Source organism: Hyperoodon ampullatus (assembly GCF_949752795.1).
Source record: "Hyperoodon ampullatus genome assembly, chromosome: X".
Classification (NCBI taxonomy): domain Eukaryota; kingdom Metazoa; phylum Chordata; class Mammalia; order Artiodactyla; family Ziphiidae; genus Hyperoodon; species Hyperoodon ampullatus.
Genome location: NC_136913.1, coordinates 20,729,761 through 20,752,870, shown reverse-complemented (window position 1 = coordinate 20,752,870; position 23,110 = coordinate 20,729,761). Strand labels below are relative to the sequence as shown.

At 37.5% G+C, this 23,110-nt stretch overlaps 1 protein-coding gene across 1 annotated transcript; it reads right to left on the bottom strand.

Annotated features, from left to right (window-relative positions):
• Window positions 1-20,997: 20,997 nt before the first annotated feature.
• On the bottom strand, window positions 20,998-22,860 carry DDX53 (DEAD-box helicase 53; the record flags this gene model as incomplete). Its single annotated transcript, XM_079727968.1, is given in 7 exon segments — window positions 20,998-21,059; window positions 21,062-21,485; window positions 21,489-22,130; window positions 22,134-22,261; window positions 22,264-22,399; window positions 22,403-22,477; window positions 22,480-22,860. Coding segments are annotated over 7 exon segments (1,848 nt in total).
• Window positions 22,861-23,110: the final 250 nt, after the last annotated feature.

The window sequence follows — 23,110 nt, the reverse complement described above, 5'->3', positions numbered from 1 at the left end:
CATTTGAGGAAATAATGGATCCCAGATTTGTTAAAAGACATGAACCTACTACAGATTCAGAAGCTGAGGAAACTCAAAACAAGATAAAGCCAAAGAAATCCAAACCCAGACACATCATAATCAAACTACTGAAAACTGAAGTCAAAGAAAGAATCTTGGAAGCAACCAGAGAAAAACATAACCTTATTTATCGGGGAACAATTATTCATTTGAGAGCTGATCTCTCATCAGAAACCATGGATGGCAGAAGGAATTTGAACATTTTTAAAGTGATAAAAGAATTGTTCAACCCATAATTCTATATCTAGCAAAAATAATTCTTCAGCAATAAAGGTGAAATAAAGATACTCTCAGATGAAGGAAACCTAAGAAAACTTGTTGCCAGAAGACCTGCTATGAAAGCATTGCTAAAGAAAGATGTTCAGAAAGAGAGACATGATTCTGGAAGGAAACTTGGAACATGAGGAATGAAGAGAAACATAAATGGTAAATATCTGTGTCTATATAATAAACTAGTCTTTTCCATTGAGTTGTTTAAAATATTTGATGGTTGAAAGCAAAAATTATTAATGTCTGATGGGTTTTCAGTGTCAGTCAGTGTTAAACATAAGACAAATACAACATAAAGGGAGAGGGTAAAGGAACGTATATGATGGAAAGAGTTTTTCATACCATTTGAAGTGGCAAAATATGGACTCTATGTAGACAAAAAAGTTCGGTATGTATATTACAATTCCTAAAGCCACTCAGAAAAAACCTACACAAGGAAATATATTAAAAAAGAAAAGAGAAAGGTTAAAATGGAGCACTAAAAATGTTAAAGATAACCTAAAATAAAGCAGAAAAGAGAACAGAGGAATGAAAAATAGATGGAAAAACTGAAAACAAACTACATTTATAGTTGGAGACCTCAATGCTCTTCTCTCAGTAATTGATAAAAACTCATAGAAAGTCAGCAAAGATGTAGAAGAATGAGCAATGTCATCAATAAACTGGGTATAATTGAGATTTGTAGACTATTCAACCAATCAACAGTAGAATGCACATTCTTCTCAAATGGGATCCTCCCGGACCAGGGCACGAACCCGCGTCCCCTGCGTGGGCAGGCGGACTCTCAACCACCGTGCCACCAGGGAAGCCCAATGACCAAAATATTCTCTTGCAAGTTTGAAGAACACAAAAGTAAAGCCCATGTATTTTTAGTTAATAAAAAAGCCTGAACTTTCATGAGGAAAGGGATATTTTACCAGCTTTAGGGATAGTTAATTTTTTAATTGATACTCAGCTCTTGAAACTGCTGCCTGAGGGGGCTTCCCTGGTGGTCCAGTGGTTAAGACTCCATGCTTCCACTGCATGGGGTGTGAGTTCGATCCCTGGTTGGGGAACTAAGATCCCACATGTGGCGTGGCCAAAAAGGGGAAAAAAATGCTACCTGAGGTGAACACAGTGTGCTGGTTCTTTTTTTTTTTTCCTTAGTATTTCTTTCTTTTCTCTCAGTATTTCTTTTTTTTTCTTAACATCTTTATTGGGTATAATTGCTTTACAGTGGTGTGTTAGTTGGACTTGTCAGTGACAGAATATTAGTTTTTCCTCTGCTCTTCTTGCAGACTTAATGCTGAATATTTATGATTTTTTAATACATGGAACTCCCTCAATGTAGCTGAAAAAAATCAAAATGATAAGAGATGATCCAAGCTGAAAATCTTTTTCAGATGTTTTATAAAAAACAGCTTTAGTATATGAATAATGATGTGCAATATATAAACCATTTATTTCACTAAGTGCTAAAAACAACATGTGTCAAGAAGATAAAGGTCTACTTTCCCACCTTCCAGAGCTGAAGCAGTCCTGAATGGACTGTTGGGGATGTCTTTTATTGCCAAGGAAGATGTGTGGGACCTTATTCTTGACAGTGGTAGGTTCTAATTCAAGAAATTAACTATCACCACACTGAAGGGGAGGCAAAATCCTTACAGATCCATTTAGTACATTCATCTCCTTCTCTTCAGACTGTCCCATGCTGGGTATATGCCAGACAGATAAGAGCCTATCTTATTTTTAAAGCCTGTTTCTTCTCCCAGGAAGAATTTCTCTATGGGAGGGGCATTGCCCCTGGATCATTAAATAAGCACACCACAATGGCTGCTTTAGAGAGAACGTTTTCTCTTTGGGAATTCTATCAGATAAACTTTTCAGATTGGTTTTCATTAAATGCTAAAAGAAAAGATGAGGTTTTACATACAATTTCCTGCTGATATCATATATCTATACATACAGATGTATAGACATATGATATATATATAGGGTATACATTGGATATATATATAGGCTATATATTGTATCTAGCATTGAATTAAAAAATTTTTTTAGTTGAAGCATAGTTGATTTACCATGTTGTGTGAATTACCGCTGTACAGCACAGTGATTCAGTTATACGTATATATACATTCTTTTTTTAATATTATTTTCCATTATGGTTTATGATAGGACATTTACAAACATATATACATACATCGTGCGCACCAGAGAGCAAGAGCTCGTGCGCACCAGAGAGCAAGGGCAAGAGAGAGATATCAAGGAATTGGCTCACACAATTGTGGAGGCTTGGCAAATCTAGAATCTGATAGGGAAGACCCAAAGAAGAATTGCAGTTTGGTGCAAAGGAAGTATGCTGGCACAATTCCTTCTTGCTTGAGGGACATTCAGTCTTTTTTTTTTTATTATTAAAGGCCTTCAACTTATTGGATGAGACCCACTTACATTATGGAATTAATCTGTTTTCCTTAAAGACCATCTATTTAAATGTCAATCTTATCCAAAAACCACCTTCACACAGAAACATCAAGAGTAATGTTTGACCAAATATTTGGGCACTGTAGCCTAGCCAAGTTGACACATAAAATTAACCTTCATAAGTTTATTAATAATTTGGCTTAAATTGTTCATTAATATTATTTATGTTCTTAGAAAAGCTGTTAGCTTGATTTATTCCTTTTGTTAGGTTATTTAATGTCAATTTTCAGGAGATTAAAAAAATTTTTTTAAATGAGTAGCTATATCTTGGTTAAAAAATATTGAAAACATACCATGTAAAAGGTGAGCAAAAGTTAGGGCATGAAATACAACTTTTCAGAAAAGTCCAGATTAAAATGCAGTGCAGAGATATTTGTGATTTATGAAGTGTATTTGCTGTTGAAATGTTATAGATTCTAATCCTAAATGATGACATGAAATTATTTCTAGCTACTTTCTAGGGCCACTGCTAGCCCTAGATGTGATGATGAAAACTCAGGGGAACTCTCTCACCTAGAAATTTATTAGAATTTACCAGTTAATTCTGAGGAGCTTTTTTTTAATAGGTCCCAGGACTGAAGTGGACCCATGTGTGGCACCTGATGGCATTTTTCCATAGAAGGCTTTAGAAAACTAGCCTGGAGTTGTTCCATAGTTAGATTCTCATCTTCTGGTGACATTTCATCATAAAAGTATCCCACAGTCAGGCCCGGGCATGAGTAGTGGCCCTCAAGAGGGTGAAGTTTGCCAGTAATAGCTGCATATAAATAGTCAATTATATAGAGGGGATGGTTCAAATGGAATCTTCTCAGGAGGAATAAACTTTGAGATGAGAAAAGAACAATGACTAGATATTCTTTGTATAAGAAATTGAGAAGTGGCCCTCAAAGCAATATCAAGCTGGCCTCCAGAGAGCTTACTGCTTGCTATAAATTACCCCAAATTTAAAATGTTAATGTCTGTATCACATCCTGGGTTTCCTCCTTCATGCAATGAATACTTAATAGTTGCAATAGTAAAGAGGGTAGCTATATTGTAAATTGTGGGGAAAATTATACAAATCTTCCCCTTTTGCCAGGTTTGTATTAATTCATTTATATGTGCAAAGCACTATTAAGATGAAGTTTATGGAGGTCGTATTTTCTTTCTACCATTCCTGTGTATTTAAGAAAATCATATGAATGTTATATATCTAGAAATGGAAATAAAACAACTAGTCCTATAGAGCTGTAGATCTCAAAATTCAGAATCACTTGGAGGGTTTGTTCAAACAAAAATAGCTGGGCCCTATGAACAGCATTTCTCATTTAGTAAACTTCGGGTGAGGCCCCAGGTTTGACATTTTAACAAGTTTCCAGGTGATTCTGATGCTGCTAGTTTTGGGGGTGTACTTTGATAGCCAGGGCTGAGGGTTTTACGCATTCAGCATTGTGAGCTATTGACTTTGAAGAAATTCTACCAAAGATCTTTCGTAAAAAGATCTTACTTCATAGGAGAAATAGCTATTTAGGTTATTAATGCAAGGTGGTATATCATTACTATGTATACCATACTTAGATATGTTTTCAGAATTTCAATTTGAGCGTTGAGTCCCTCTTTCAGCAAATAATGATGCTCTAAAAAAAAAAAATTATGGCACTAACTACCACCCAAGTCATTTGATGCTTCTTTATCCATGAGTTGTAACTGCTCTAAATACACTCTTTCTATATGAACATATATTTTATATATACATCACATATATTATATATGTATATGTTATATATTTTTTATATATAAGAAAAAAAATTTAATAGTGTTAAATGTTGTGGTTGCCTTTAGCCTAGGACCTCGCTACTAAAGTGTGGTCCTCAGATCACCAGCATCAGCATCACCTGAGAAATGCTCCATCCTGAGCCCTGCCCCTGATTGACTAAATTCAAATCTGCATTTTACCAAGATCTCTAGGTTATTCATTTTCACAGCACGGTTTGGGAAGATCAGTTCTAGGAATAATTTCATAATAAATCGAACTGGTGATTTCAATGCAGAAGCAGAAACTTTTTGAAGAACACAATGGGAAGCAACTGTGGATTGGCAGGCAGGCTGGGGTTATCAGACCTAATAAGGTGTTATAGCTAGGAGGCAGGGAAGCACTGAGCGGTTGACCACTCTGACTTTGGTCATGCTGAGTTTTTCTATTTGTGTAAAAGAAATGCATTAATTAAATAGCCTGAGATTCTAAACAACAGGGAGAAAAATCAATTAGAACACCTTGGAGAGTGAGACAGTATTGGGAAAATTCATTATCAGATAGCCAGCGTATCTTGAGAGGGAAGGTAAGGTATGACCTCTGCACATCACCAAGGAGTAATGCTCAAAAACTAATCATGGGGAAACTACTGCTTTTACCTAAGCCATTTGACACCATTTTATCCACAGATAGTAACTGTCCTAAATAGGTCTTGATTTCTTTGAGTTAAAGAAAAATGTACAAACTGGCCAGGGCAAATGAGAGGTAAACAAGTTTAGCACTATTTATCTGTCACTTGGTTTTTCCACTATTTCTTATGTTTTGCTGGGTTTGGGTTAAATGTGGCTTGTCCAATAATAGTAAATAGAAATAACACCATTTGCTGCATTTGAGATTTCAGTTCAGAGTAGCTTATTTTTATGAGTCCTGGGAAATTATCAGAATGGCTTTATAAAGCTTCAGTGTGACAAAGACTGTCTCCTGTGGTCTCCCTTCTTCCCCTCCTCTACTCATACAGCCCTCTCTTCATCCTGTAGTTGGAGGGATCCTTTTATTGTCTTCTTTCTCTTTTTCTTAATTTTCCATTGTGGTTTATCACAGGATATTGAATATAGTTCCCTGTGCTATACAGTAGGACCTTGTTGTTTATCCATTCTATATATAATAGTTTGCATGTGCTAATTCCAAACTCCCAATCCATCTGGAGGGATGGTTTTAAAAATGTAAGTTATAACATGCCATTCCTCTGCTGAAAACCCTCCAGGGTCATTCCATTGCACTTAAAATTCAGAATTCTTACCATGACCTCCAAGGTCATTGTCGGGTCCCTGGTTACTTCTGTCGCTCTTGCTATTTCCTTCCCTCGCACTATCCTTGTTCTCCTTGATTGACAAGTATGGTAGAGCCTCAGGGTCTTTGCATGTACTTCTTCACATGGCTCCCTTCCTCAGTTCTTCTAGGTTTCTGCTCCGTTCGCCTTTATGTTGGGACTTCTCTGGCCACCCAATCAGAAGTTGTACCCCTCTATTTTTGTAATCCTCTTGAACTTTGTTTTATTCATCTGGACGTGGTAGTAAATTTGCTTGTTGTCTCTCTCTTTCACTAGACAAGCCTTGATCTGTTTTGCATCCCATTCTAATACTATGCCTGGCACATAGAAAGGGTTTAATAAATATTTATTGAGTGAGTTATGTAATCCAGTTAACTCATCATTCTGTTTAAGTATCCACATGATTTCTTTTTTGACACATCATAGCTCAATGAAGATATTTGCATAGTAGTGGGCTCTAGTTTCTTCCTTCTGTCTGAGGGTAGGACCACAGGAAGAAAACTATTTATTTATTGAATATTGCCCTGTACATTTATTATCTTATTATTTTTACTCACAACAATCTTGTGAAGAAGGCATTATTGTCCTCATTTTATAAATGAGTAAATGGAGACTTTGAGAGTTTACATGGTTTACCCAAATAGAGAGAGCAAAAAAAGAGGGTATTCTATAGAGTGTCACCATAAAGAAAATGAAATATAAAGGACAGATGGCAAGAAGATACTAGCATCCTTAAACTTGACAAAGGATTAATATGCAGAATCAATACAGAACACCTAAAAATCAACTAGAGAAATTTAGCCCCAAAGAAAATGGAGTAAAGACTCCATTTTACAAAAGGAGAGGCAATTTACAAAAGAAGAGTTCTGACTGGTTGATAAACAGATGATGTTTCACCTGATTAGTAATCAGGAAACCACAAATTAAAACAAGATAACATTTCATACTCATCAGACCACTGAAAGAAAGCCTAACAGTATGAATTGTGGGGAAACAAGAATGCACATATTAAACTACTAGTTGGGGTGTAAGTTGGTTTAACCACTTTGAAGAGCTATTGGTAATATATAGTGAAGGTGAAGCTGTGCATAGTTTATGACCCAGAGGTTGCTTTTCTAGGTGATATTCAAAATACTTGGTAACTGCTTTCAGAGGCATCAACCAGTCAGAATTAAGCATGCTGCAAATTACTGGCATGGTCATATTGGTGTATTTTATTTGAATAACAGTCCTGTATATGCGTTAGAGAAACTTCTACACACGTGTGCAGAGACAAGTATAAGAATATTCGCAAGAACATTGTTTGTAATACCAAAAAAAAAAAAACCCTGCAAATAATCTATATATCTGTCTCTAGAGTAATGAATAAATTGTCGCATAGGCATAGATAGAATGGCATGCTATTCAGCAATTTAGGTGAATGAACCAGATCTACATAAATCAGCTTTGCTAAATTTTACTGCACAATGAGGAAAAAAGTTCAAAAGAATTCATATGGCATGACACCTTTTTTGTAAAATTTAAAGCATGGAGAAAATACTATATATTGTTTGTGAGCACATGTCTATGTAATAAACATTAAACTATACATGGGAAGAATACACACCGACTTCGAGTAGTTAACCTGGAGTACAAAGAAGGGAAATACGATAAAGTAGAAGAATTGTAGCACTCCATAATCTTAAATTTCATCTTCATTTTTTAAAAATTTTCACATCTTTATTTTTATTTTTTGGCCACACCAGTGCGGCATGCATGCGAGATCTTAGCTCCCCGACCAGGGATCGCACCCTTGCCCCCTGCATTGGGAGTGCAGAGTTTTAACCACTGGACCGCCAGGGAAGTCCCTTAAATTTCTTAGCAAAATAAATGTGATAAAATATTAACATTTGCTAAATTTAGGTGTATATGTCTGTTATTTAAAAAAAATTTTCTGTATGTTTCTTTTCTTTTGGCCACACTGTGCTGCTTGTGGATTTTAGTTCCCTGACCAGGAGTTGTACCTGGGCCCTCGACAGTGAGAATGTGGAGTCCTAACCACTGGATCGCCAGGGAATTCCCTCATGTTTTTTTTAAAAGTGTATCAGTAACATGGTAGAGCTGGTACTGGACCCAGATCAGTTTGCTTTCAAAGCCAGAGAGCTTTTCATTACCTAAGCTCCAGAAGAAAGACCCTAGCCTGACCCCACAAGTGCAGCTGTCTCTTCCCAGTACTGTCAGGGGCATGGTTAGATACCAGTGTCACAATGGTCATTTTTTGGTGATAATCTCCCTGGAGGCCCCTGATCTATCCTAGGCCATGTGATCTGATATCCAAGGGTAGTTCAGGTGGTCAAATGGTGGAATTGCTGACAGAATAATGAATGCTTTCTTTGCATACTCCAGAGTCAAACGAATTAGGGCCCAGGTACGAGACTGGGATGTGTATACTTGCCAGAGACTCCATATTTTGGAGGTTCTGTCATCACTCTAAACATAGGGCTTTGCCTCTGCACGTACATTTTCTCACTTTGCTACTGCTAGGTAAAGCAGTCTGCACCAGCTCATGGCTGAGGGCTCAGGAAGCACCATGGCTTGCCATGAAAACCTACAGAATTAGGTTTCTGAATAAACAGTGGGCCTTGCCACCAGTGATGGAGATCATTTGCCCTGGCAATCTAAGCATGTAAAACCAGTGACCTAGGTCATTTCTTCTTTTCTCTGCACAAAATTTTGGTTGAGTTTAGAGTTTTCCTCTGTTTAGAGTTGGGATGGACAGGATGTATATAAAATGTTTAGGGTCAGAGAAATGGGGAGATGTTGGTCAAAGAGTATAAACTTCCAGTTATAAGATGAAGAAGTTCTGAGGAGCTAATGTACAGCATGGTGATTATAGTTAATAATAATGTACTGTATACATGAAAGCTGCTAAGAGAGTGGATATTAAATGTTCTCACCACAAAAAAGAAGTGGTAATTATGTGATGTGATGAAGTGTTAGGTATCGCCATGGTGGTAATCATTTTGCAACATATAAGTGTATCAAATCAACACATTGTATACCTTAAACTTAAACGATGCTGTATGCCAATTATATCTCAATAAAGCTGGGGAAAAAAGCCGTTCAACTCCTAGCCCTACCGTAATACTCGGTATGACTGACATACGGGCTGTCTATATGATAGCAAAGAAAATATTTTGCAAGAAAAATTCCATGAAACCGTTCCTGTGAACCAACCAATTTTGCCTTTGAAACATCATTCCTTCAGAGGTTTAATCCACATTTAACCACATAGTTTATTTTCCTTCTTTTCAAGGTTCTTTGACCTCAAGTGATATTTTGTACAATTTTGAGATTTATATTTTCGGGCACAGCCAAGGTTGTACTCTAAGATATTTTCTGAAGCAGCCAGTGTGATTAATATTTATTTAGTTTTCTACATGGACTACTTAAATCTTATCATTGCAAACTGATATATTGAGCTAACCCATCAATAATAAATGAACAAGATATGATAATGAATTAGATCTGTAGTAAAGAAGAAAACAAATCTATGTTGTATTTGAGAGAGTTACCCTAAATCAATTTCTTTGTGGGTTAGGATGATATAAAAAGTAGATAGTGCCAAGAAACAGCTTTGTCTTACCTAAATCACCAGTGTAAAGCTCAACATATATTTTTAGTGCTAATATATAAATATCTAAGTATGATTATATGATAATGAAACTAACTTTCATGTTATGGGGGCAGATAAATTTAAGTGATATGAGTTGTCTTATTTTAGACATGAAAGTTTATTAATTGAAAAGTTTCAGATTTTACAAAGAATAGGCTTGGGAAATGATATAAAAGTTATTGTGAGCACTGTCCTTGGAAAATAGTTATTAAAATTCATTAGAAGTAGGTATTGCTCATCAGATGATCTTACGAAAGTTTCCAGAAATGGGATAAATAAAATATGTGATAAAATAAATAATCATGATTAAACCAATGAGTTGATTGTCTGGATAGTATGAAAATGCTCATATTTCAAATAAATGCCTAAAAAGAACTTTGATAGTCTCTGCATGACAACTAGAGCTGCTAACTGGATCTGTAACTTGATAAATGTATGAGTTTTTTTTAGTAAGGAAAACAATTTAATACTGTAGCCTTTAAGGTCCCTTTTCTCTTAAGTTCATCATCCCTCAAATACAGGGATGGGGTTTTAGCAGCTACGTTTTTGATAGAGAGCCCTGTTACCACCAGCCCTCCCACCTGCAACATTTGTTTGGACCACAGGGGACACCTGATCCAAATTGGACCCATCAGATCCTCTGTTACAGAAATATAAACTGGGAGCTGAGACAGTCTAGCTCAATCTAGACTGATATCATGAACAGTTGTACTTTAAACCAGAGAGTTGTGGAATCAGCCAGCTTCCACCATGTGCATGGAAAAACAGCAAAAGGCAGCCTATGGAGAGAGAAGGCTGGGGCAGGCATGCAGAGAGAAAGAAAGGTCAAGAGCATACATGTTCCACAGGTAGACCCAACAAGTGTCCTCTCCATGGAAGCACTTCCCAAAACAAAACTACCACATTTTGGAAATTCTTTTGTGATACATTAACATTTATTGGTGAGACTGATGGGTTGAATTGGTCTAAGTGTGACCATCATTTCCCCATACCATCTTCTCCTATTTTAAAAAAACATTGAGTATAATGTTAATATTTTTTAATCTTGGGTGCTTTATATAATCTAATCTTCATGAAGTAGGAATTAAAACCTTCCATCTTTTACAGCTGTTAAAACCAAGACTTAGGGCCTTTATAGGACTTACCCAAATTCATGGAACTGAGACTCATATGCAGGTCTTTCAGACTCCTAAGACTTCACGCTTAACCATTATGTTATGCTTGAATCTGGGGGCAGCAACCAGTATCTTCTATAAAGGGGGAAAGATGTTTGTCTCTCATCTATAGGAATAGTAAGTTCAGCTTATTCTGCATATTATGCATGATGTTCTGAGCCCTGAATGACAGAGTGAGGTCTGGAGTAGGTAGTGGTCAGGCAGGCTGTGTGTTCTCAGCAGAACTGGACACACGCACACAGAAGAAGGGGTAAGGAGGAGACTCTTTCCCAGATGCAGAAAATGCTTATTCCCTTTGGTTAACATCATTTTACAGTGTCTTATCCACGAGAGAGTAAAGTTGAAATGGAATGTCTCATGGTGCTTCACGGGAAGGCATTGTAAAAGAGTGTGTATGTTGTAGGAAAGGCCTACAAACATGACAAAAACAAATGCCTGGGAAGAGACGTGACAAGGCCACGTTCATTGACTCCACAGAAAATTAAAATATTTATGGAAAATACCATATGGGTCTTCAGAGGACACAAGCCTAAAAGCAATTAGTTCAGGCTTCAAAGAGATTTTGCTGACTCTGAGAAATGGGTTCCAATTGAAACTTTAATTAGGACCCCAAAACACATCAGTGAACTTATTGCTGAAAGTTCACCACAAATTGCAAGCTTTGGATGATTGTATGGACTTTATTTAACCTGGGGAAACATCAGTGCAGACATTTTACCCTGTTGGAAGGGCTCGAAGAAAACAGAAGTTTGCAGTAGAAGGGACCTGAAAGGGAACATTTACAGGTAGTGGTAAGCAGTAACAGGCTTGCACTATTGTTTGTGTGCTAGGTGAGGAGGAGATGTCAAAGATTACAGTTTTGTGAACTTGAATGGCACTGACCAGCTTCAGCAATACTTGGGAAGTGAGATGGAGGAGTCAGCATAAAGAGAGAGGACCAGTTCTTCCATCTTTCCACTTAATTATAGATTTTTATCCAATGAATACACCAAGAAATCCTGAATTACCTTTTTTTTTTTAAATTAAGGGCAAGGTGCTTAGGGTACAGGAAGGGAGGGGAGAGGGAGAGAAACGTTTTGCTGAATTTCTTAATCTTTTAGAAAATACTTGCCCTTTGCTTCCAAGATGGTCCATCAATTCCTCTCTCCTTCTTCCCTTCTGTGTGAAAAGATTTTTTAAACATCCCTTGTATTCAAGAAAAGATTCCCGTTGCTTTTGTCTATGTATCTCCATTAGGTAGAATTATTCACTCTGAGTCCCTCAAGGTTGTTGATTGCAAGGAATTCTCTGGTCAGCTACATTTCAAATCTGTCAGAGCCAGTGATGGTACTCCAGGTGCATCCAAGTGTGAGTGCTGTTAAAGCTGTTGGTTCAGATGACCTTGATGTTGGGTCTCAAGTTCTCTACTCTGCTCAAGTTCTCTACTGTGCTGGTTTCTCACCTCTTCCTCTAGTTGCTGCCGACCGTTCAAAAGCTGAGCTTGCTTGATATGCTTCCAATTTTTAAAAATAAAATTACGGCAATTCCCTGTAGAAGCCTGTGTTTTTAGTGTCCCCATTAAATAAGCATCTAGAGGAAGCATTCAATTTGCTTATTGTAGTCAACTCTCATCCTAGTAAAGTACACCTCATTGGAGGCTGTTAGTAATGGAAAATTCACTGTCTCAATAGGAGGTACTGTCGGGCAATTTTTCCTATTTATCAGTTAAGATGCTTTGGATAATATAATACTCAACGAATAATGACTTAAACATTTATTATTTCATATTATGCAAAGTTCAGAGGTAGGAGATTCCTGGGTGTTCTTGTTGGGTCCAGTATTTACTGGATGTAACACCTCTGAAAGATACAGAGGAGAAGGATCAGGAGTAGTCAGAGATGATCGTTGACCATGGCCCACGTCTGATACCTTGAAAGCAGAGCGAAAAGGAAGAAGACTGCAGTGAGGCTCCGAGAAACCCACAGCCAGCCCAGCAGAGCATGGAAATATGGCCCATAGAGGAGTCCCATGTTGGGCAGAAACGACTGGGCCCCAGTGCCCCACTGTGCTCAGTTATTGGCTAGGACTTTCTGGAAGGGCTTGGCCTCAGCTCAGATGCTGCCATTGATTGCTCATACCTGGGGGCCATCAACTAACTACACTCCTTGCAACTGACCAGCAAGCTCTTTCTCAAACAGAGAATCTGAGCAGCACACCTCCATAGCTGCCACATGGCTTTTCATTCAGCAGCAGTTATGTCATCCGGGATCCAGGAGCTTTCCAAATTTACATCCGGCCATGCTTAGCATGTTGGTAGTCTTCAGACTTATTTCCTCTTATCTAAAAATGACTGTCACAACCTCATGTCTTTGCACAACTATGTACAAAAGCAGGAAGGAGAGTTCATCCTTACATGCCTCTTAAGGGGGGAAGATCTTTCTTTAAATTTGCCAAGAAGACTTTCCTGTCAGTCCCATAGGCCAAGTTTGAGTCACATGCCTATGCTTTAGCTACAGGGGAGGCTAGGAAAGTGAATTCCTGGCTTTTTCAACTTAATAATGGGCAGTGGGTCATGCCAGCAGATAGAAAGGGGCATAGGAAGGAGGTGGTGTGGGTAATTACTGGGTAGGTAAACCACCAGTGGCTGCCACCCTGAGTATTGCTAAGGTGGCACTTCATAATTTTATTGCCAGAAGTTCAGATGTTAGAGGTTATAAATTGATTACTGAATTTATGACTTGTTATACTGGCAGATTCTCTTGTTTATCTTGCACTCCCATCCATTCCCCTCAGACGGGAATATGAAGGCTTTATTGCAGTCTTTCTTCATATCATTTCTTACTTTTCCTGTATTGTTGTTGTGGCTCATAGTTTACTAAATGCCTAAGTGAACAGATGCCAACCATACTACTGAGACTCATCTTTTAAAAGGACTTCTGAAAAGCTTGATTGCATTAATCAATGTTTGTAGTTCTGTCATTTTCAACTTCCAGTTTACCATGCAGGTTTCTCCATTGCTAGAAAACTACAGAGACGCTAGGCCTGGGGAGAAGAGTAAGGAAAACTTTACCTAGTGTGAAAATACCTGCTCAGGGTACTTTTTTGTACAAAGTGAAGTACCCCTGTGCTTTCCCTAATAATGCTTCTCTCATCTGTCCTTTATTTCTATGTACTTTACCTTGCTTCTTTATTGATCTCTAATTTTCAGCCCAGAGCTAGTTAGCTCTACTATTTACCTACTGTTTGAACTTGGGAAAGCTATGTGACCTCTCTGAACATTTGTCTCCTGACCTGTAAAATGAGATAAAAATGCCCCTTCATGTGGGTGCCATGCACAAACCATAATCATCATGTCCTTCTCCTCCTCCTCCTCTTCTTCTTGCTCATTTACATAATGGCATCAGAAAGATATTTCTTTACATGGACAGAATTCATAATATCTGTATAAGTAATTATGTCTTTCTTTTTTTACTTTTTCATGCAGTTATTGGATTTTTCCTAAAAAGAAAACAATTCCAAATTTTGCAAGTAAAATCAAAAAGAACCCACAAATTTTATTTCTGTGCAAATGTAGATTTCTGTGAGATTCTCCAGTTTGTTTTCTTGAAAAAGAAGGTGGAATGGTCAAGTCTCAGACTTAATCTTGATAATACATATACCATCTCCAGGATTCATACATAAAATACTTTTTATTACAAATGTAAGAGAACTTCATAATTGATTCTTTTTCCCAACCTTGCTCCCCATTATTAATAATTTGGTGTATCCTGGCAAATTTGTCCCTAAGTACTGACAAACACGCATGAGATATTTACACATACAGTTAGTATTTTTATTTTATTTTATTTTTTTCTTTTTTCTTTTTTTTTTTTTTTGCGGTACGCGGGCCTCTCACTGTTGTGGTCTCTCCCGTTGCGGAGCACAGGCTCCGGACGTGCAGGCTCAGCGGCCATGGCTCACGGGCCCAGCAGCTCCGCGGCATGTGGGATCTTCCCGGACCGGGGCACGAACCCGTGTCCCCTGCATCGGCAGGCGGACTCGCTACCACTGCGCCACCAGGGAAGCCCCAGTTAGTATTTTTAAATAAAAGTGGAGTCATATTCTTCAACAGTACTGCAACATCATGTTTTTCTTTTAACAACATCATTTGATCATTTTTGAGTTTTTATTTTGATTATGAGTTAGCAATCCTGATGGTGAAATCCATGTAATTATACAAACAAAAAACAAAGAAACAGAACTGGAGTTCCCATTGGTCACATGTAAAAGGACAACATAAAAAAGGATCTCTAAGTTGGGAGCCACGTTCTATTCTTTTCTTTCTTTTTTATTAACAGTTTTATTGAGGTATTGTTGATATACAAAGAATTGCACATATATAATGCATACAATTTGATGAGTTTGGACATATGCAAACACCCAGTGATACTCTTACCACAAACAGGGAAATAGACACACCCGACACCTAAAATTTCCTGTGTCCCTTTGTTTATTTGTTTTTGTTTTTTTGTGGTAAGAACACAACATTATTCTTATACTGAACAGAAGGTGAGGTGTAGGCAAGTAGATGTTACCACACAAAACAGGGAACAGAAATAGAAAAGCTTACTTTTGATCAATGAAAATAAAACAATGCACTATTTCCCTTGCTTCCTCCCTTCCTCCCTTCCTCCCTCCCTCCCTCCCTTCCTCCCTTCCTCCCTTCCTCCCTCCCTCCCTCCCTTCCTCCCTCCCTCCCTCCCTTCCTCCCTCCCTCCCTTCCTCCCTCCCTCTCTTCCTCCCTTCCTCCCTTCCTTCCTTCCTTTCTTCCTTCCCCCCTTATTAATTCATTCAGATATTTACTGTGCTCCTACTGTGTTCCACAGGCATCATTTTTAGCACTTCAGGTGCAGTGGTGGAAAAGAGACAAGTTTCCTGTTAATGATTTTTACATTTGAACGTGTGAAACAGAACAGATGATTGTATTTTGAATACCTTCAACTACAATGCCTCTTGAATTAATTTCTTCAGTTATTCAAAAATTATGTTTAACGTCGTCTAAAAATTTTTATTGAGGTATAGTTGATTTACAGTGAATGTTGTGTTAGCTTCTGGTGCACAGCAAAGTGATTCAGTTATATGTATTTTTTTCATATTCTTTTCCATTATGGTTTATTACAGGATATTGACTGTAGTCTCCTGTGCTATACAGGAGTTCTTTATTTATATAGTAGTTTGTGTATGCTAATCCCAAATTCCTAATTTATCCCTCCCCTCTCCTTTCCCCTTTGGTAAACATAAGTCTGTTCTCTATATCTGTGAGTCTGTTTCTGTGTTGTAGATAAGTTCATTTCTGTCATGTTTTAGATTCCACATATGTGGTATCATATGATATCTGTCTTTCTCTGTCTTACTTACTTCACTTAGTCTGACAATCTCTAGGTCCATCTGTGTTGCTGCAAATGGCATTATTTCATTCTTTTTTATGGTTGAATAGTATTCCGTTCTATATATATACACCACATCTTCTTTATCCACTCCTCTGGCGATAGACATTTAGGTAGCTTCCATGTCTTGACTATTGTAAATAGTGCTGCTATGAACAATGGGGTGCATGTATCTTTTCAAATTAGCATTTTCTCTGGATATATCAGCATCATTTTTATTATAATAAAGGTAATGTTATTTTGTAGAAATTTTAGAAAATAAAATAAGAATTAAACCCACCTATAATTGCATAATGTAGAAAATTATGACTGTCAGTGGTGTGTGTCTATGTGCATCCAGCTCATCTGTTTTTTTCCCTGTATTGATATATGGACCGATGTAGTTTTCTAAAAATGAGTTGATTTTATAAACTACTTTCCTTTAAATATTCTTTAAGAACATGATTTCTACTATTCCAAATCAGGAATAGATATGCTGCAATTAACTAAGTACCCTATCATTGCACTTTGAGGTTTTTTTTCAAAAATTAATTATTTTAAGCAACCCTATGGTAAATAGCCTTGTATATACATCTTGGTATGTATATATAATCCTTAGGGATTTATAGGGTCCAAGTCTATTAAACATGTGCAAATTTTATGCATAATCTCAACTGTCCCTCCAAGGAACATTATACAAAATTATAATTTATTAATGTTTATTTCCCTGTGTCGCTACTAGTATTAGGTATTCCCAGTTTTTTCTAATTACAGCCAATTTTTCTAGAGAAAAAAGTTGTATCATTGCTTTAATTTTCATTCTGTTGTTTATAAAGAAGTTAAGCACTTTTTTACATGTTTATTGTTCACTTATGTGTTTGGTGACTTGTCCTTTACATTTCTGCCCATATATCTATTTTGAAATTCATCCTTCATTTATTGTTTGTAAAAATCTCTGTACATTAAATATAAATAACTATGAGTGTGTGATATATTTTAAATTATTTTTCTTATGTTTCCTTTGCCTTTTATAGTATTTTTGGCATTTCATGTTTACATTGTTAAACCTATTAATATTTACCTTGCATTTTCTGTGGTTGCTTCTCTGTTTAAAATTTTTTCCACTTTGATATCAGAAATTATATTCCTATATGATCTTCAAGTTTTTAATTTTTATAAAAAGCCAGAATCTAGTGGGATGTTTTTTAATAGTAGGAGTTCTATGGTTGATCATTGGTCCTGATACGTATCGTATGTATGTATGTATGTATTATATATTTTTTAATTTTTAAAAATTTGTTTTGGGACAGACTTTTCTTTCTTCACTGATTAAAAAAATTCCACCTTTATACTAGCTTCTTATGCAGATTTAGCTCTGGATGGTTCTCTCATGATTTGTTAGTTATATAGGATAAAGCTGTTTAAACTGTTATATATTTATAATGTATTTAAATATTTGATAATGCAATTCCTCTTAATTAGTTTGAATTTTTCAAATTGTCTCTGTAGGTATGCAAACTAGTATGGTGCACATGTCAACATTATTGGTAGGTAGAGAGAGCTACAGAAGTTTTGAAATGGAGGAGAGCAGATAGGATCTTGGGGAAGATGTAGCACTTGGGCTGGACCCAGAATGATGAATCTGATTTGACCTGGCAGAGTGGAAGAAGAAAGGACATTCCAGACAGGGGGAAGCAATGTGAGTGATGGCACCCAGAATTGTAAACAAGCATTATATAATGGGTGATGGGAGAGGCAAGATGGACGGGATCTAATAGGTGTTGAGTACCTACTGAATGTTAATTATCATGCTAAGCATTTTATAGGAATAACTCTGAGGTCAGCTGAATCCTCATACTTTGTCTCTGGTGTCAGTGCCCTGCGTTTACTCCGTTCCAATTTAGACACACAACTCAATATTTATTTGAGTTTCTAAAAAACAGTTCACTCACAAAAACTTTGTTGGTCGATGTAAACCACAGTTTCTTGACCTCAATACCATAGACTTTTTGGGCTAAAAAAAAATCCATCGTTGTAGGGTGTTGTTCTGTGTATTATAGGATGTTTATTCCTGACCTCTACCCACTACATGATAGTAGCAATCTTGCTGCCTACATGGGACAACCAAAAATGTTTCCAGTCATTGCTAAATATCCCCTAGGGGGCAAAAGCGACTCTGATTGACAGTCATTGATACAGATTATACCAAAGATAATGAAAGTTGATGGAGAATTTTATATTGAAGAGTGTACAAGAAATACGAATTCTTTTTGTTTTCCTGGATGAACTCCCTTCTTGGTTTCTCCGCAGTTGACTTTGGAGGGGGGGATGTTTTGTTTAATGTATTGCAAGGTTTAACTACGGCACTGCTGACATTTTGACCACATAATTCTTTGTTTGGGGGGTCGTCCTGTGCATTATGGAATGTTTAGCAGCACCACTGGTCTCCACCCAGGAGATGCCAATACCCCTCCCCCTGAGCTGTGCCAGCCAAATCTGTCTCCAGATACTGGCAAAATTGGCCTTGGTGGAGAACCACTGATGCATACTATACCAAGGATAGCAAAGTTGTAGGGTTATATTCTGTACAACCCACACGATATAATTTTAAAATCCTCTATTTTTTCCTCTGAAGTTCTTTCTTGGTTACTATGAGATTTGTTTTGTTTTGCTTATGCTCTCTCAGGGATTCTCCATCTCAGCATTATTGATGTTGTGGACCAAATAATCCTCTGTTGTGTGGGCGCTGTCCTGTAGATTGTAGGGTGTTTAGCAGCATCCCTGGCCTCTACCCACTAGGCGCCAGCAGCACATTGCCAACACCACCCCACACCCCCAGTAGTTAAAACAACCCATACTGTCTTCACATGTGGTTAAATGTGTCCTGGAGGGAAGGGGCAAAAATGCCCCTGGTTGAGAACCACTGTTCTATTAATATTTCTACTTAGCTTTCCCTGTACAGTAGCTCTTCTTTTCAGCCTTTTCTTGTTTCTTTCCTCTTCTTCCTCATTGAGTGATAATTTTTGTTGTTACTTGAACGTGACTGAGGAACCTCACTTTCTATCTCAAATGGTTTAATTGTTACCCTTTTCTCTCACAAATACAGCATTGCCCCTAAGAGGAATTCTGGCAAATAACATATACTCCAACTTGCTAAACATTCATCATTTCTCCTCCGAGTGAACAGGAACAGGCCATTTGAGCTTCTCTCTCAGGTTCTGCTGTAGACTGCTTTTGCATTAGGGTAAATTGGCACATACTTCTCTATTTCACTAAATCTGAACATGTGGGCAATCTCAAGACAAGCATATTGCCTTGCACATAGTAACTTGTATTGACGTAAAAAGAATGGAAATATTGGAATCTGGCACATCAGGGTTAAAATAGCACATAATTCCTCTTTAACCAGATTTAGTAACCTTAGGCAAGTTAGTTCCTCTGACATTGTTTTCATCTTCTGCAAAATAGGGGTAAGATTACCCTCTAAGTGGGTTTTAAATAAAGATTATCAATTACAAAACAAAGCACCTGGTATATATTCGACACTCAAAAATATTTACCATTGTTCTTAATTTTATCAAGAGATATCGAGGTCTTTATAACAAGCCTTTAAAGTCAGACTCTAAACCTTAACCACCTATACCTAGAATGTTTACCTCTTTATTTCACTTAATTTCAGAATTTTTGTTGCAGTTACAGCTAAGGCATGTTGGGAATAAAGATTGCTGGATGATTTTTTTTTTTGCCAGAAGTTTTAAGGCTTGACTAATTATAATGTTCTCATAAACACTGAATTATAAAATTCAGTGTCATTGCGAGGATATTTTCTTGCAATGTGAGAAGATGCATATTGCTTCTAAATGAAAGGTAAGAGAGAGGTTTATAGATTTAGGAATTGTACTAAACTTGGTTCCTATGCCAAAAATGTCATTTGGTTTTTAATGTTTTTCCCAGTACAGAAGAGAGATTTTTCTTTCACATTAATTTTTCTTATGATGTGTATATGTGGTTTTGACCTTTTCGAGACAAATTGAAAAATAAGATGAAAAGAAAGTAAAGACAACCTGTGAGTCACATTTCAAAAATCAATAGAAGTGCAGAATGCACTATTCTGGTCATTAAAAGGGGTTTCATTGTTCAGTTTGTTACACCAAGGTGTGATTTTCCCCTAGATTAGAAAATAAAGTGTTAATATAAGGCTGGGATACACAGTTTGGTTATAATATCATAGAAGTTAGTGGTGAAGGAGACCCCCAAATTATTTCATATAACCACCCCAATTTATTAGTGTAAAAAAGTGTGGCCTACAGAAGGCAAGTGACCTCCTCAGAATTTTTAACCAGTGGTTAGTGAGAATTCATTTGAGGATCTGATTCCCAGTGAGTCAGACACTCTGCTCTATTAGTCACATCTATCGGAAAAAAGAGAATTATGGAATCTTCTAAAAGATTGAGCATTTATTTTCTAATGAATGTTAAAAATTAGGGAATGATAGTGGAAATATTTTTAGGAATCGTGTCACCAACCACTGGGGGAAATAAAATATTTTGACTGGGATAAGCTTGATGAAAACTATGTTTCAATCCAGTACAACTATTTTAAAGCAAGAAAAGCACCATTGTTGTCTTCTACCAAGTCTTTTAGAGAAGACACAGCTGGACATGGCAGGCTCTAAAAGAAAGTAGACTTTAACCAGCACAAAACACTCTCTCATTTTCAAAACACTTTTGATTTTATTAAGGAACATGCATTGAAAGCTTGGTGATGGTATTTATTAAGAATTTGGTTAAATGTTTTCTAACTGCCAGTAGGTTTCCAGTACTTCCTTATGTAACATGAATACTGCATAACTTGAACATATCTTGAATCTTCTAGCAGCCTGGTACAACTTTTCAATGTAGCCATCAGTAAAACTTTCTGGATTTTTCTTAAGATTTTCTTGATTTATTTTTTGGATCCCTTTTTTGTCTAGGTAATTTGTATCGTTCAGCATCGATACAGGATCTTCTGGGACACTCTGATTTGCTCTTTGCAGAACTTTAATCAATTTAGCGGCAATCTTCCAATCACCTTGAGTCATAAGGGTAACTGATACGCCCATCTCTCCTGCTCTTCCAGTACGCCCTACTCTGTTTACATGTTCTTCAATATTCCATGGAGAATTGTAATTATATACGTGTGTGACATCACTAATATCGAGGCCTCGGGATGCTAAATCAGTAGCAATCAGTATTTTCACTTTTCCACTTTTTAAGTCCTCTAATGCTGGCTCATGATCACTCTGTTCTTTGTCACTGTGCAGGGATTGTATAGTTATGCCTTGGTTACTTAAATCGCTTGATAAGTCATCAGCAACAAGTTTTCTGCTGACAGACACGATGACTTTGTCTTTGGGTGACAAGCTCTGTAGGAATTCTCAGACAAGAGATCGTTTTTCTTCTTCTGTGGTAACAATTATATTTTGCTTCACTGTGTTTACATTAACTAGATCCAGAGTACCAGTATAAACAATCATAGGCTCTTTCAAATAAGATTGTGCAAGTTGACAAATGGTACCTGGCCGAGTTGCACTTGTCATAACAGTCTGCCAGTCTGGGCGCACAGCTAATAAAATCTTCATTATTTGGTGTTCATACTCCAGATCCAGCATTTTACCTGCCTCATCTAAGACTAAGTAGGTTATGCTTCTTAGGTTGACAAAGTTGTTCATTTGCAGATCTTTCAGTCTTCCAGGAGTTGCAATGATGATGTCTACGCCTTTAGTAACATCTTGAATTTGTCCTTTTCTGTTTCCACCGCCATATATACAAACACTTTTAAGACCTTTATACGAATACTTAGAACATTCAGCTTCCACCTGAAGAGATAATTCTCTAGTGGGTGTAAGGACTAGCATGCCGGGTCCATTCCTTTGTTCTCTAGATATTGGTTGAGAATGGAGATGAATAAACCCATGCATTAAATAGGACAGTGTTTTGCCCGTTCCAGTTTGGGCAATTCCTGTAAGATCTATTCCTTGTAGAATAATAGGCCATGCCTGTGACTGAATTGGCATTGGGTTTCAAAAACCAGCTTTTTCAATGCTTTTCATAAGTTCAGGATAATGCTGGAAAGCATCTTCAAATTTGCAAATCGGATTGGGGATGGGACGTTTTTCACCATCTTTCAAGTCATCACACATTATGTTGAAACTTCCTTTCTCCAAGTGTCTACTTGCACTTGAGACAATGACCTTGTTGCTTTGGATTCTATGTAAAAGTTTTTCTTAATTGGTGATAAATCTGCCCATTTTCTTTTTTCCCACTGTACAACTTCGGCCTTTACTTGATCCTAGTCTGTTAGTGGCTGAGCTCCTCTAGCAGTGTTATCTCTGCTTGAGCCTCTTCCAACAGAGGTTTGGGATGCAGCATATTATCAACACTGGATTCTGAACTGTAGTGTCTTTCTTGTGTCTTAACAAGAGTTTCTGTAGCTGCTTTGGCCTTGGCTTTCATGTCTTTGCTGCCAAAAATTTTTACCTCTGCTTCAGAATCACCTTTTATGATCTGTATTTTGGTGCTTGTCATATCCTGAATGTCTTTTATTTTTGATCCACCATGACCAATCACCTCACCAACCATACTGTTCCTTATTTGAAAGCAGAGCGGTTGTTCTTGGGAGCCGAAAGCCCGGGGCTCCAGGTGGCTGGAGGTGCTGCTGCAGCCCCTGTCTCTGCCACCCATCCCATCCTGGCTGGCCCTGAGAGCTCTCCAATTTGGCTCCGCCCTCTTCCGCTCTGGGACCCCCGCCATTTCAGGATAATGGTAAAGTTGGTGCTGGTCTCTCACCTACCTAGGGCTGGGAAAATATGTGGCCTCGAACCTCTTTCTCATCAGGTCAGGCTGGTAACCACCAGGCAGGCCGCCACCGGTAGGTAGCTAGCTATGCAGCAGTCAGCTAAGGAATTAGTCTATGATGTAGTGTCAGGGAGGGGCTTTGGCTGGACTGACTAGTCACAGGGCTGGGACTACAGTGAGGTGAGCAGACACCTCTGCACAAACG